The sequence below is a fragment of the Gorilla gorilla genome, chromosome 13, assembly GCF_029281585.2.
Source record: "Gorilla gorilla gorilla isolate KB3781 chromosome 13, NHGRI_mGorGor1-v2.1_pri, whole genome shotgun sequence".
NCBI lineage: Eukaryota > Metazoa > Chordata > Mammalia > Primates > Hominidae > Gorilla > Gorilla gorilla.
In genome coordinates, this window is record NC_073237.2 from 126058785 (window position 1) to 126074620 (window position 15836).

General features: G+C 57.9%; 1 protein-coding gene across 1 annotated transcript in view; it reads left to right on the plus strand.

The window, feature by feature from the left end:
- Nucleotides 1–318: 318 nt before the first annotated feature.
- Nucleotides 319–15836, plus strand: part of PRRX2 (paired related homeobox 2) — a 57573-nt gene continuing 42055 nt past the window's right edge. The window contains exon 1 of the mRNA XM_019033119.4: nucleotides 319–835. Within this exon, the coding sequence (XP_018888664.2) occupies nucleotides 577–835 (259 nt within the window). The 5' untranslated portion in view covers nucleotides 319–576. The remainder of the gene's footprint in view (nucleotides 836–15836) is intronic.

A 15836-nucleotide genomic window follows, 5' to 3' on the forward strand; every position in this document is an offset into this window, starting at 1 on the left:
GCGAGCGGGCGGGGCCGTTGTTGGGGGCGCTGAGGGGAGTGAGGCTGGAGCTGGGAGTGGGGGGCTCGTCCCCTCCGTCTCTGGGCCGCCCCCTCCACCTGCGGAGGCGATTGTAAAGGGAAGGGGAGAATCCCTCTGCCATCACCTCCCAGACACTTGGGGGATGGAAAACGACAAAACACGGAACCTCCCACTCCCTAAAAAGTGGGTGGGGAGGGTGAAAGGAGGACACCCCTTCCCCGCCCCCAGCGCCAGCAGCCGGGGTTGGGGCGGGCGAGGCGCGCGGGGAGGAGAGGGCGGAGGAGAGGACGGGGGGCGAGGTTTGCTTCAAGAAGGGGCGTGTGGCCGGCGCAGCGCGTGCACCAGCGGCTCCGGAGCGAGCGGCCGTGGCTGAGAAGGGGAGGGCGGAAAGTTTGTTTCCCCGACGTCAGCGCCGGGCGGGCCGCGAGGCTACGAGGCGGCGGGAGCTGGGCAGAGCGCGGGGCGGCCGGGGCTCTCGCTCCGACCCGCGCCCGCGACCCTTCCTGGGACCCCAGCCCGAGACCCCCGCCGGCCCCCCCGGGGCCGCTCGCGGGCATGGACAGCGCGGCCGCCGCCTTCGCCCTGGACAAGCCGGCGCTGGGCCCGGCGCCGCCGCCGCCTCCACCCGCGCTGGGGCCCGGCGACTGCGCCCAGGCGCGCAAGAACTTCTCGGTGAGCCACCTCCTGGACCTGGAAGAGGTGGCGGCGGCCGGGCGGCTGGCGGCACGCCCCGGGGCAAGGGCCGAGGCGCGGGAGGGCGCAGCACGGGAGCCGTCCGGGGGCAGCAGCGGCAGCGAGGCGGCGCCGCAGGATGGTGAGTACGGCCGGCCAGGGACGGGGGCGGCGGGGCCGGGGCCGGGGCTGGGGCGCGGGGCCCGGGGAGCCGGCGCGGGGCGGGCGAAGATGCAGGGCGCGTGGTCGGCGGCAGGACTTCTGGGGGCGCGTGTAAGTGACGGTGGGCGGCGGTTGACCAGCACTCTGGGCTGGGGGAGGGGGACCCTCTTCGGGTCTTGGGGTGCGTCCCCACGGGGAAGTGCGCTGCCTTCGCTCCCCAGTGTTCGGCTCCCGAACAGCCTGGGAAGTGGGTGTGGCTGCTGCCGCGTTACAACTGGGGAAACAGAGACCTGAGTCGGGCAAAGCCGCTGAGCTGCACGTTGGGGTTTCAAACGCGCCCCCTCCCGCACGAGCTAGCGCCGCCCCAGCTCCTCCTCGGTCTTAAGTTGGGCTCTTTGGGGGGCGAGGGTGCCTGCCCACCCCCACCCTCCAGTTTGCCCCGGGAGCAGCTGCCTCGGTGGAACGGCCCAGCCAGGCCTCTCTTCCCCTGCGGAGGTCAAAGGTCATCAGGAAGGGGCTTTAAAAACAAACAACCCACCCAAGTGGCCTTTTTCAAAAAGTGACACAGGATGGCAGGGTCCTGAGCCCTTGGTAAGAAGGGGAGGGACGGGGAGAAGATGGAGAAAAAGCAAAGGCCCCAGCCCTGGACGGTTCAGTGGGGGAGGGGAGGACCGGAGCCCTCGCGGCTCAGCACACACTAAGGATGGGGGCCGGGTGATCTGAAACCAGGCCCCTGTCCCCTAACTCTGCGGATGGGCCGGCCTGCTGGGGGCTCTGGGCCCCTGAAGTGTGCCCGCCTGACTCCAGCAGCCCTCCCACCCGCCCTGGGGGACCCTGTTCCCGGCACCAGCCTCCAGGTCTCAGGGTGCCCAGGCTGGTGGCTGCGTTCCTTGGCTTTTCAGAGACAGGAGGTGCAGGGAAAACAGAGGTGGCTGCAGCCTAGTCTGAAACCATGTGCGTCCACGAGGACGCCTGCGACACGCCTGCCTTTCACGGGGCACCTTCTGAGTGCACCCAGCTGCTGCCAGCCTGTGGCTGAGATGAAGCCACTGGCTCCCTCATGGCAGCGGCCACCACTCACTGGCCACAGTGGACTGGCCACTGGCTGCACCCTCCGGGGTGAGTGTGAAGCCAGCAGACCTCCCAGGAGTTGGGGTTTTTAGCTCCTCAGTAGAAAAGGGGAGGGAGATGTCCACTCTGGCCCGGAGGAAAGCAGGTGCCCTCTGGTTTGTGCTGGGGGAATGCCCTGCCGGCCCAAGGTCATTTGAGGACCTCAGCGGCTCTGAGCCGGTCCCCCAACCCCAGGACAGAGGAGAGGTCCCGGTTTACCCTGATGAAGGGAGACTCCAGGGGTTGGGAAGAGAAGGAGGAACAACTTGAAGGTGAAGGGAAAGAAGGAAAGGAGAAGGCAAGGAAAGGAGAGAGAGAGGGAGGAGAGACAGAGGAAGAGGAAAGAAGGGAGAGGAGAGAGGGGTGAGGAGGGAAGGAAGGGGGCCAGGGTGTCTCGTACTCCAGTCCTGGCCAGGGGACGGCCTGCCCATTTCTGACCTACCCCTGCTGTGGGGACAGCCAGGGAAGGCCGTGCTTCTCCCGGACACAGTGTTGGAGGTCTCTGGTGGTGGGTTTCCCCGGGGATCCCAGAATAGCTAGTGTCAGCTGGGGATGTGGGCGCCTAGACAAGGCCCTTGGCAGCCTCCAGGCAGCTGGGTGTGCAGTGGGTCTCCCCAGCAGCTCCCTGGGGCTAGCCACCCTCCTGGAGAACCCATGAGGCCTCCAGGCCTTCTCCTAAGAAGGAGCATTGGCACACTGGGAGTACCCAGGCATGCTTGGGACACACTGGGTGTGGGATCAGGTGGGGTGGCGTCTGGGCCAGGCTCCAGGAGGCGCTCGTGGGCTGGTCCGTCTTGGAAGCTGCCTAGCTCTGCCCTGAGGACGATGGAGCCCTGGCAGGGAGAGTCCCTGGGCTCCGCCCGGGGTGTGGCCTAGATCTGGGTCTACAGGCAGAAGGTGGAGAGAGGGGACTGCAGGGCAGGCGCCAGTTTCCAACTCATCCCTCTGGGTCAGGCGGCCCCACCACTGCCACTTGCTGTGGACTCCCAAGTCCTGAAGGCTCCAAAGGTGGGGGAGATGGGATCCTTCTTTCCCCATCCTCGACCCTTTGAAAGTGGACAGCCAAACCTTGCTGGGCTTGCTGGGACTGCAGACCCCAGGCCAGTGGGCTGAGTCTTGGGCTGCGGCATCATCCTCCAGTCCTGGACATACAGGAGCCGGGTCCCCTCACCAGGGATCCAGACATGCTTGGAGGTGGGTTTTCCTGTGGCTCTTGGAGTTGTTTTCAAGTCCAGAGAAAGATGGTCTGGCTGGGGGCGGTGGCTCACACCTGTAACCCCAGTGCTTTGGGAGGCTGAGGTGGTTGGATCACTAGAGGTCAGGAGTTTGAGACAAGTCTGGCTAACATGGTGAAACCCCATCTCTACTAAAAATACAAAATTAGCCGGGCGTGGTGGTGCATGCCTGTAATCTCAGCTACTGGAGAAGCTGAGACAGGAGAATCCCTTGAACCCGGGAGGCGGAGGTTGCAGTGAGCCAAGACTGCACCACTGCACACTCCAGCCTGGGCAACAGAATGAGACTCCATCTCAAAAAAAAAAAAAAAAAGAAAGAAAAGAAAAGAAAGAGATGGCACCAAAGAGGGAGTGCCCCCATTAGAAAAATAAGGGTTAGCCAGGCACAGTGGCTCACACCTGTAATCCCAGCACTTTGGGAGGCAGAGGCAGTTGGATCACAAGGTCAGGAGTTCAAGACCAGCCTGGCCAAGATAGTGAAACTCCGTCTCAACTAAAACTACAAAAATTAGCCAGGTGTGGTGGCAGACGCCTATAATCCCAGCTACTTGGGAGGCTGAGGCAGGAGAAAAAAAAGAAAGAAAGAAAGAAAGAAAAATAAGGGTTAATGGGGGACACCAATGAGTTAGGAATTAATATGTCTTCAATCTGCTGGGATAGCAGGCTCAAACTTTTTTTTTTTTAATTTAAAATTTTTTGTTTGCACAAAGCCACCAGTGGATAAAGCCCGCTACTGCCAATGACTTTCTAAGACCAGGCTCCCTCCAGAAATGGCCGGGAAGACCGTGGCTTCGCCAGTGACTCAGAACAAACCAGGGTCGCGGGTTCCTTCCTCCCCAGTCAAACGCTGAGGGCTGCACCAGGCGCTGAGCTATGCCAAGCACGTTAGGAAAACAAACCCTGGTTTGCTGCCTTTGCAATGACTTACAACAAAAGAAACCACATTAATAGCTGAGATTTTCTCTAAAGCATTCCCTCCTGTGGGCAGGGTGGAAACAGGGACGTGGACACACTGGGAAAATAAACAAAGCCCCTAGAGCCAGGCAGGGGTGAGGCCTCTGGCCAGGGAAGGCTGGGCGGCCAGTGCTCAGGGCTGGTACCTGCTTTGGAAAACCCCAGGATTCACTGCAGGAGAAACCTTGGGATCCCACGTGGATTCATTTTCCAGAGATTTGGGAAGATGAAGTGCTTGCATCTAAGGCACGGGGCAAGGCAGGGTGAGGTGGGAGCCCTCGAGGGGCTGTCGGTGCATCTGTTAATAGGGGTGAGTCTGGTTTGTGGTGGGGGTCCCCAGGGCTCAGCTCAGGGCCTGAGTTAAGAGACTGGCAGACCTACCTTCAATTATTTTTTATTGCGATAAAAGATGCCTAACATCAGATTGACCATTTTCACCATTTACGAGAATGCTGTCCGGTGGCATTAAGTCCGTTCACATTGTCGTGCAGTCGCCACCACCATCCATCTCCAGAACTTTCTCATCTTCCCAAACTGAAACCGCACCCCCTTGAACATGCATTCCCCCTCCCCCAGCCCCTGGCACCCAGCAGTCCGCTTCCTGTCTCTGTGGATTTGACTACCCTAGGGATCGTGTATGTAAGTGGAATCCTACAGTATTTGCCGTTCTGTGACCGTCTTATTTCACTTAATGTGACGTCTACAGGGCTCACCCATGTAGCATGCGTCAGAGTCTCCTTCCTTCTGAAGGCTGAATCACATTCCACTGTACGGATGGACCACATTGTATCCGTTCACCCATCTTGTGGACGTGGATGTATACAAGTCCCTGCTTTTAATGATTTGGGATATCTAGTCAGTGTTGGAATGGCTGCATTCTATGGTAGTTCTACCTTTAATTTTTTAATTTTTTATTTTTTGACGGAGTCTTGCTCCATTGACCGGGTTGGAGTACAGTGGTGTGATCTCGGCTCACTGCAACCTCCGCCTCCTGGGTTCAGGTGATTCTCCTGCCTCAGCCTCCCGAGTAGCTAGGATTACAGGTGCGTGCCACCACACCTGGCTAATTTTTGTATTTTTAGTAGAGACAGCGTCTTGCCTTGTTGGCCAGGCTGGTCTTGAACTTCTGACCTCAGGTGATCCACCCGTCTCAGCCTCCCAAAGTGCTGGGATTACAGGTGTGAACCACCGTGCCCAGCCCTACCTTTAAGTGTGTTAAGGGACCATAATACTGTTTTCCACGGCTAACTTCGGTTTTTAACCAGCCTCCCTGTAACAGATGCTGAAACAGGGCATCATCACAAGACCAGAGCCAGGCTTTGGAGGAAGAGACAAAGGGGTCCCTTCAGAGCCCAGCCTTTGAACGACAGCTTGCGTTCCTTCCCCTCCCCTCTCCCCTTGCTTCCCCTTTCTCTATTTCCTGGGAGCCCAGCCTTTGAAAGGCAGTTTGCGTTCCTTCCCCTCCCCTCTCCCCTTCCTTCCCCTTTCTCTATTTCCTGGGACAAGGGGAGTCATGCAGTCAGTGAGCATTCTTTGGGGGGCTGGGATGCTCCAGTTGGGGTCCTTGCTTTTGCCTTCCTCTCCGTGTGTGACCTTGGGGGTGTCATGTCCCCTCTCTGTGCCTCGTTCACCACCTGAACAGTGGGAGATAGTGTACAAGGGTTGGGAGGCCCTCCCGACTGAGATGATTTGACTCAGGCTTAGGAACCCCATGATGGGCATGTCTGCCCGGGATGTGGGGTCTCTGAGCCTGGGTCTGAGCTGGGCCTGGTGCCTGGAACCTCAGATGATCATGTCTCAGCAGGAGCCGGGGAGCAGGGAGGGAGGAGGAGTGAGTGAGAGGCTGAGTGCCCAGGGGGCCTTCCGTTTGGGAACTGCTGGGCCTCCCAGCGTGGCTAGGGCGGGACAGTGGCCTGCATCTCGGCCTTCTTTTCGCCAGGGAGGGTTGGTTCATTATTTGTGGTTCCAGGACCTCTTGCTCCTCTGTCCAGTAGATCATCTGGGTGGAGCTTGGGGGCCTGGCACAGGGGGCTTAGACCAGCTTGCCCTTCTCTGTGAGCAGAAACTCAACAGGCTGGAGCCAGCACTGTCCCCTCCCAGAAAACTCCAGAAAAGTAGCTTGGAGCAGTAGTGACAGCGCCGGCTTACACACCTCCCTTGAGGCCTGAAAAGAACCCTGCGAGTCAGTGTTGCCATCTGTGGGATAGGAACAAGGGCTGTGGTATCCCTCATAGGGCGTGTCGAGCCCTGAGTGGGTGAGGGCTCTGGGTACCATGCCTAGTTCATAGTAAAGCGTCTCCACCGCAGCTCCTGGAGATGCTCTCTGAGGGCCTGTGAGTCAGGCGAGGCTGTCAGAGGCCCAGACAGGCAAAGCAACCTGCCCGAGGCCTCACAGCTGGGAAAGGAGAGGAGGGATTTGGTTTTGGATCACAAGTCCAGGCCTCCCTCTCCTGCACAGTCCTTGGGCTGGAGGAGTCAGGGAAGGGGAGCTCGCCTGGCTGTTGGGGAGATTCTGGCTGAGGCTTGTTGGGGACTAAAGCGGGTGGGAGGGGAGGGGCGGCACAAAACAGGCTCTGTGCCTATGTTAGGCGTTTCTGAGTGGGTGGGCCAGGAAGGAAGGTTTGCGGTGGCTTGTCCCAGGCAAGGATGTGGGGTCAGGCTGGACGCAGCAGAACTTGGGGCACTTCCGTGGTTTCCTAGACCCTAAAGGACAGTGGCTCACCCAGGGTGGAAGGGGACCTTGGGGGTGATTTAAGGGGACCCAATGCTTGCCTGAAGGTACCCTTACAGCAGTGCACCACCCTGGGCCAGAGGCTGCACCAGTGGAGCAGAAGGGGGTGGCCGTGGTGGGGCTGAAGGAAGGCGTGAGGGGACGTGGTGAGAGTGACCGGGAAGCCTCGTGGGCACAGCAGCTGTGTGCTCTGCATGTCGGCTGGGGCATCACAGGCCTCATTGGAGTTGTCCTCCTGCCAGCCGTGTGAAGCCCATTTTATGAAGAGGGAAACTGAGGTGTGAGGTGAAGGTCACACCGTTCCCATTCCTGTAAGATTCCAGCCTGGCCCTCCTGTTCCAAAACCCCTGATCTCCACCACTGCCTGAAGCTGCCCCTGGCTCCCGGGAATGCTGGGGTGGCCTGACCAGGGATGTCCACCCCCAGGCAGGCACAGGCTGCATTCAGGGGCTGTGAGGTGGCCCGGGGTTGGGGGGGTTCTCCTCAATATCTCCAGCAACCTGGCCTGGGTCATGTCCGAAGTGTGAGGGAGATGGGTCAGGCCCGGGGCTGGGGTGTTTGACATGGGAGTGTGGGGGTGATGCCCTTCCCCTCCTGCCCAGAAACAACTGGAACGGCCTCCCTCACCTGTCTCCAGCTGCCCGGATGCACGAGAGCTGTGGAGGGTCCCTGTCTCTGTGTAACAGCAATAGGACAGGTTCCCTTTCCCCCTCCATCCCCAGCTCCCGCACTTGTTCATTCATTCATTCATTCTACAGTCATTTTCCGAACACCTATAATGTGTCAATCCTTGAGTTCCACTGCCGGCCTGTGGTTCCCAGACTTGCAGTTTTCAAGTCCAGTTAAATTTCCAGTAACTGAGAGGAAGTGGCATACAGTGGACAGTGTTAAAGGTTTGCCAAGAAAAGCCATTTACTCACAGCCCTATGTCCCCCGCCTTTCATCCAAGAAAGAACCTTTTAGTATCTTCATCTCTGAGTACAGAAAGGTTCTTAGCTGGGCAAGGTGGCTCAAGCCTGTAATCCTAGCACTTTGGGAGGCTGAGGCTGGAGGATTGCTTAAAACCAAAAGTTGAAGACCAGCTTGAGCAATGTAGCAAGACCTTGCCTCTACAAAAAGTAAAAATTAAAAACAATTAGCTGGGCATGGTAGCATGCACCTGTAGCCCCAGCTACTCGGGATGCTGAGACAGGAGGATCCCTTGAGCCCAGGAGTTCGAGGCTGCAGTGAGCTGTGATTACACCACTGCACTCCAGCTTGGGCAACAGAACAAGACCCTGTCTCAAAAAATAAAAAAAACGAAACAAAGGTTCCCAAAATTGACTTCATTTAGCTTCATAAAAAGCTCACTTATTGCCCCTATTTTTCTCATTTTGTCGGTGAAAACTTTGTCCTAGGCTGGCATTTGGGAACCACATGGTCTGGCTTTCCCAGACTCCCAGACACAAAGACACACACAGACCCATACCCCCCATGCCACACACACACACACACACACAACAGGCACACACACACCCCTCATCATGAGGGCTCAAGCCCGGCCCCCAGATGGAGCCCTGCCTGTTAGTGGTCAGGGCGGCCGCAGCACCTGGAGAGTAGATGGGCAGATACATCTGCACCTGTGTGGGCCAAGGGTTAAGTGCCTTTTGCGAGGTGGTGAGTAGGAGAGAGTCGTGGGAGCTTCCTGTTTAGACAGAGGGAGGTTGGGGAAGTTATCTTGCTGGCTCCCACACTGAGCAGACGAAGAGATGGGGTGCCCGGCGTTCAGCATCCAGCAGGTAGGGAGGTGACATGGGGCAGCGGGGCAGGTGGCACAGCATCCCCAGTCTGGAAGAGGCAGAGCTGGCCACGGCTGCCCCTCCCAAGGAGCATGGCTTACCGGGACACCCCGCTCTAGCCAGAACCCAGGAGCCACAGAATCGCACCAGGTCCTGGAAGCAGAGGTTGTTACGAGACCCAGAAAGCACTGGGTCCCCGGTTGCTCTCGCTGCCCTGAGCCCGGGTCCAGCCGCCCTGCTCTGTGTCCCTTCCACATCACGGAAGCTGTTTGTGCCCAGCCAGGCTCTGGGGGGCCACCAAGATGACAGAATGGGTCCCCATGGGGCCCTTGATGGCTAATGATATCTTTTCTTGTGTCCTAAAAATGAAGCAGGCTCTGGAAGATATTATTTTGGTTTATCTCTGTGATTGATTCTGCTTTTCTGTGCGTGGGATGGGCAGCCTGGACCTTCCAGTTTGGGGGCGGTAGGAGGGGCTAGGAGTGAGTGGGGGCAACGGGTCATGGAGCAGCCAAGGAGCTGAGGCCTGTAGGATTGGGGACCGGGCAACAGGCTGTGGGCTGCAAAACTCGCAGTCTTTGGAGAAGGCATGGGAGTGAGACAATGACAGAGAAGGAGGCCCAGGCTGTGAGGACTGGAAACTTCCACAGAGGGACCCCCCCCGCCCCCAGAGCTGAGCGAACACCTCAGTTGCTTGAGATTTGACAAGGTGAGGGCAGGTGACCTCCTGTAACACTGCTGCCCAAGACGCAGTGAGAAGGGCCCCAGACTAGGAGTCAGGACATGGGGTTCCTGCCTCGCCTTGCCCAGCTCTACAGCTTGAGACACACCCTGTGGCTGGTCTGAGCCTCCGTGTCCCCATCTGCAAGACAAGAAAGTTGGACATTTGTTTATGGACATATTTAGTGTGGTCCCAGGAGTCACTGCGTCAGAATCACCCAGGGAGCTGGTGCGTGTTCCCAGGTCCCACCCTGACCCACCGGATCGGACTCGGAGCCTGGGCCTGTGCATCTGCATTCAGTAGCCCCCTGCCTAGCGATTCTTGTTACCCTGCTGCGGGCTCCTTCCAGAGCTGACTCTGCCTCCATCACCCTCCTCAGTTTACCCGACTGGAAAGCGGTCCTCTCGAGGGGACAGAGAGGCCGGGCAGAGCTGCCGCAGGATGCATAAGGCTGGCTCTGGACCTGGAAGGGCCCGGAAGTGTCCAATATACAGGAGAGGGAGGGGGCTGCGCTGAGGCTAAGCCCCAGCATCCCCAGGGACTGGATTTTGTGCCGAAGCTGCACTGCCGGGTCTAGGAGGAAGTATTTGCTCTCGACCATCCACCAGCATCCATTGAGCACCTACTGAGTACCAGCCCAAGGCAGCCCAGGGGGTTGGAATGCAGGGGTGATGTGATAGGGACAATTCCTGTCTCTCCCTCACCAGCATCCTGACCCCCTCTAGCTTTGGTGGCCAGGGTTGGGGTGTAGGGGGCAGTCAAAAGCACCCCTGCTGAGCTGGAGCCACTGGACAAGTCCCTTCCTGGCATCCTGCCGGCACCTCCTGCCCCCCTGCTACCCTCCCTCCCCCATGGGATCCCCTCAAAGGGCTCTCTTGGGGATGGGGATCCACTGCCCCCAGGGGGCTGCTGCCTTGCCCCAGACTTTGTCCTCCTGCCCCCACCCCCGCCTCCCTGTCTGTCCTCCCCCACTGTCGGTCTCCCCCTCGCTGGCCTCCCTTCTTGCCGTGGGCGCAGACGTTTACACGCCAGAGATGGCGTTATTAAAAATGACATTTAACCAGAGCTGGAATTACCACGCGGATGGCTGCAAACCTAGGAATCAAAGCGGGAGCCGCCGGGCGGGCGCGCCTGGCAGGGGCCTCGCAGCCTCTCCCGCCGCCAGAGCTCTGCGCGGGCCTCCCATATAAAACCCCGCAGAACGCCGAGGTCTTGAAAGCCAGTGCACCTCCTTTCATTAGACTAACAAATAATGCGTAACAGAAAACAGCTGTTAACAGCAGCCCCTAATGCTCTCAAGATGGTGCCTCAGGCAGCCGGTCCAGCCAGTGGGCAGCCGGTGGGCAACTCAGCCTCAGGTGGAGGCTGCCCCCACCCCAGGTGGGTGTAGAATGTCTGGCACCCTCCCGTTTTTCCAGGGCTGGGTCTGCACCCTCTGGGACCTGGGAGCCTCCTTCTCCTTCTGTCCTTCCTCCTGCTCAGTCATTCACCTGCTCCTTGCTGAGAGCCCATGTCTGAGGGTCTGCTGGCAAGGGGTTGGGCCCTGGGACGGTGGGAATCAGGGGTGGCATGGCCAAGAACATGGGAAGCAACAGCCAGATCTTGAGCTCCAGCCCCACCTCTGGCCCACTGAGGGACCATGGCTAGTTTCTCTCTAAGCTCCTTATTTGTCATCTGGGGAGGACAAGAGTCACACCTTCTTGCAGGGAGGTTTTAAGGATTTGGGAGATGATGGAAGTGGAGTTCTCAGCAGGCAGCCAGACAGTGCTCAGAAGAAAGAGTATCTGCAATCGTGGTTACAGCTGAGGAACCCGGTGCTCAGAGAGGCTAAGTGACTTGCCCAAGGTCACACTGGGGGTGGAGAAGCCAGAGCCCATGTGCTTTCAGGACACTGTGAAGCAGGGACTGAGGCATTCAGAAGTGGGTCTGAACTGGCCCCTGCCCTCAGACGGCTTCCAGTCCACAGTGGATGCAGAGGATGAGCTCCCTAGCCCTCACTGAGGCCAGGCGACCCCTTGAGGCCCCCACCACTAACCCTGCGGGCTTGGAAGCCAGAGGGGCCTCCAGATGCAGACATCATTCCAAGTGTGGGTGCTGGGAGACCCAGGGCCTCCCCAGAAGCCGAAGCGTGATGCCCGCAGCTCAGAGGGGCTCTGTCCTCAAACCTGGAGAAAGAAGGGCTGCATCCTAGGCTAGGGAGAAAAATCCAGAGAAAACCTCCCTAAGTTGGGAAGAAAGACAAATGGGCATTTTGTTTCATTTCCCCTCATGGTGAAGCCACAGAAGAGACCCCTTTGCCTTCCCCCTAAGAGACTGTATGTTAAACTCTTTGCCTCCCCACTTGCCACCAAGATCCTGCTCTGCATTTTGCTTGCAAGAAAACTGCATAGGATTCTCCTTATTTGCTCATTTGTTCCGCGCATGTGCGTGTTGTTTTGAGGCATGGTGCTGGGAAAATCCCAGTGAACAGGCCAGCCCTGGTCCCAAAGGGCATAATCTCAGCACAAAGCACCCCCAGCGATCCCGTTCTTACCATCTGCCAGTCTCCGAGCTCTAGGATTTATGCAGAGCCTCTCACTGAATCACTCAGCAGCCTCGCGAGAGGTGAAGCTTTATCCTCATCTTACAGGTGAGGAAACCGAGGCTCAGAAGGATAAAGTGACTTGACCCAGGAAATACGCAGTGATCCCCACAGCCCAGGTATCACACTGGCCACCTCACGCCGGTGCCTCAGATGGCCAAGGAGCCGCACGGGGTTCTCCTGCTAGAAGCAGCCTAGGCTCTGCCTCTGGGGGAGGCCCAGGAGGGATGGAGGGGTTCCTCCCCACCTCCTGGTTCCTGCCTGGAGAGCTCTGCAGTGTCCTGAGGAAGGCCCCCCTCCAAACCCCCCATTTGCAGGGACACACCCATGCAGACACTGGGCCGTGGCATGGTCAGGCGGGTAGGCTCCAGGCCTTGCTGTGATGGGGAGGGGGGTGACCAGGGAGGGGCCCTTGCCTTAGGGAAGCTCATGTTTCCTAGAGACATCATGTTTTAATTGGAAGGCCAGCCTCTCCCGCAGAGCGGGCCGCCCCACCACCACATCCCTGGGGGAGGAGAGTGTCAGGGCTCAAAGCGGGAAATTGCTAGAGACAAGAAGTAAAAACGGACTACTCTGATTTCACTGGGAAGGAAGAAAGAAAAGGCAAAGATCTAATACCAGCTGAAAGCAGGGTTGCTGTTTAAAGAAAACTGTTGCTGTTGCAGCAAATTTAAGGCTGCGGCTGCTTTTTCTTTCTTTTTTTTCTTTTTTTTTTTTGAGATGGAGTCTCACTCTGTCGCCCAGGCTGGAGTGCAGTGGCGCGATCTCGGCTCACTACAACCTCCGCCTCCAGGGTTCAGGTGATTGTCCTGCCTCAGCCTCTTGAGTAGCTGGAATTACAGGCACGTACCACCATGCCTGGCACATTTTTGTATTTTTAGTAGAGATGGGGTTTTGTCACGTTGGCCAGGCTGGTCTCGAACTCCTGGCCTCAGGTGATCCGCCTGCCTCGGCCTCCCAAAGTGCTGGGGTTACAGGCGTGAGCCACTGTGCCCAGCCTGGGGGGCGGCTTTTTCAAGGGGCTGGTTTCTCTGTCAAGGGAGGAAAAGTCAGGGAGGCATTCTGTGAACGCTTCTTTCCTTCCACAAATATTGTTGAGCACCTACTGCACGCCAGGCCCTGGCCAGGCACAGGGGCCCCTGCAGGAAACAAGGGAGCTGTGGTCCTTGGTGTGAAGGAGACATGCTGGATGCTATGACAACACACGACGGGGCCCCTACATTGTCTGGAGGTTCAGGGAAGGTTTCCTTGGGGAAACAGAATTTCAGAAGGGACCTCAAGAATGAGTGGAGTTGTCCAGTAGAGGAGGTCAGGGAGGGCACGCCGGATGGAGGAAACAGCAGACGGAAAGGCTCCGAGTTGGAAAGAGCATGGCTGTTCTGGAGCAGTAAGGGTGGGAGAGAGCATGATGGGGGCCTGTGATCTGGCAGACCTTGTTTGAGGTGTGTGACTTTTGTATTAAGAGCAGTGGGGATGCGTTCTGTGTGTCTGTGAGTGTCCAGAGTGGCCACTCACTCCGGCCCTCTCTGGGGGCTCTCTCAGTGAGCATCTCTTACGGTCACATGGGAAGCCGGTGTCTGATATGGGGATGACAGTTGTGTCTCAGTTGCCCAGAGCTCGCTGGGCTGCCCCAGTCTCCAAAGGAGCTGACCACAAGCCCCTAACTGGCTGCCCCTAGCCCTGGCTGCCCCTGGCCCAGCTGCTGTGAGACCTGCACTGCCTGAGAAGCCCAGATCCTGAGCCAGGGAGGGAAAGCTCCAGGAACCATTTAGAGCCAGAGGTGGGGCAGGTGGCCGTGCCCCACATCGCAGTCCACCACGTGCAGGACGGCAGCACCAATCAGGGAGGTGGGGACGGGAGTGCAGATGTCCAGGCACTGGGGAGCCATGACTGGTGATGAATTCATGGTGTCAGGGACCCAGGACCAGGGCTGTGTGTCCCAAGTGCATGACGACCCTGGGGTGGAAGCTTTGTTCACAAGATGAGGAAGGAAGGCCGTCCCAGGCTATCTGACCTTGAATCCTGTATTCCACAAGGAATGGAGGGAGTCCGGGGTGCTGCTGCAGAGTCGGAACAGTTGAGCTGGGTGACGGTGGCAGGGGGGAGGTGGCTGTGAGGGCCCACCTCCATCATCGTCGGCCCCATGATCCAAGAGGATCATTTATTGTGCACCTGCTAAGTGCTACACCCTCTGCATGGATCATCTCATTAAATCCTCCCAAACATTCTAGAAGGCAGGCGGTTTTATGACCCCATTTTCCAGGTGAGGAAACTGAGGCCCAGGAAGCCAAGTTACACAGTAAGTACGTGGGGGCACCAGGCCTTGGGCTCTTGACTGTGGTCTGTTCCCTACCCCTGCCGACCTGGAGTCCCTGGATTGGGCTGACTGCGACCTTACCCAGCCTCTCCAGGCCTGTTTAGGAAGGGAAAGGTAAGAAGGTTCCATAACGCTGGAGCAGGGGCTGCTGAACGAAACCAGAGGTGATCCCTGACCCAGGCAGGCGGGCTAGGGGCAGGGGCAGCCCCTGTTGTCCCCCATGCAGCTGAGTGGTGATGCAGACAGAGAAATGTAGAGCCCGCTCCAGAGAGCTCCCAAGGGCACCCCTCCAGGGCCTCCTTTTCCCAGGGACAGGACACGCTGGGGAGTGGCCCGGCTCTGCTGTGGAGATTCTGGCCCAACCTTAGCTCCACTTGCTGGGTGATCTTGGCAAAGCACTCATGTCTCTGAGCCTCAAATTCCTCACCTGCAAAATGATCATCATAATAGTACCTGGGGTTTGGGCTGCTCAGAGGAGTCGATAAGACCAGGCAGGTAGGGGCTTATCTTTACGCCTGCCTCACCCCTGAAGAGTGCTCAGTAAACACCAATTTAGGCAGGCACGGTGGCTCATGCCTGTAATTTCAGCACTTTGGGAGGCTGAGAAGGGTGGATCACCTGAGGTCAAGAGTTCGAGACCTGCCTGGCCAACATGGTGAAGCCCCATCTCTACTAAAAAGACGAAATTAGCTGGGCGTGGTGGCGTGCACCTGTAATCCCAACTACTCCGGAGGCTGACACAGGAGAATCGCTTGAACCTGGGAGGCGGAGGTTGCAGTGAGCTGAGATCATGCCACTGCACTCCAGCCTGGGTGACAGAGCGAGACTCTGTCTCAAAAAAAAGAAAAAAGAAAAAGAAAAGAAAAGGAAAAAAAGCAATTTGCTTTCTCTCTCTCTCTCCCACCCCCCCCGCCCCCCGCCCTAGACGCCTGGGAGGAGGGGCAGATGTCCCATTTAGGACCATCACGTTCCCTTCACAGATGGAAAAACTGAGGGAGAGGTTTCCCCAAGCCCCACAGGAAGGGGAGCTGAGATTAGGAACAGAGTTCTGGGTGTCAGGAGCTTGCCTCACGGCTTTGCTGGTATCTAACCATGCTTTCCAGAAGGGAGATAAGTTACCCAGCCCAACACCCCGCCCCCAGCCCACACACAGGACCCAGATCCCTCTCCCCTGCCCAGCCCTGCCTGGCGACCTGGGATCCCCTCTCTGGAAGGACAGTGCTGATCCGCTGCACTGAACCTAGCTTCTGGCTGGATGTGACCGCCACTCCTGTGCAGAAGGAGGCATCTTGCTTTATTTTCCACAGCACAAATGGTAACCATATATAATGGCAGATACCATCTAGAAAACACAACTATTTTTATAATGTGGTGTTTGAAGTTAAAAATTCAAATTAGAGATTAATTACAACGTCTAGAAGGTCTGTGGCTAAGACGACCTTGGGGAGGAAGGCTGACACGTTCAGATTTGCAGCCTGGAGCATTGCAGGTGGGTACTATTGCAGGTGGGTACTCCCTGCGTGCCTAGAGCGTGCACATGCACTCGCACCCACA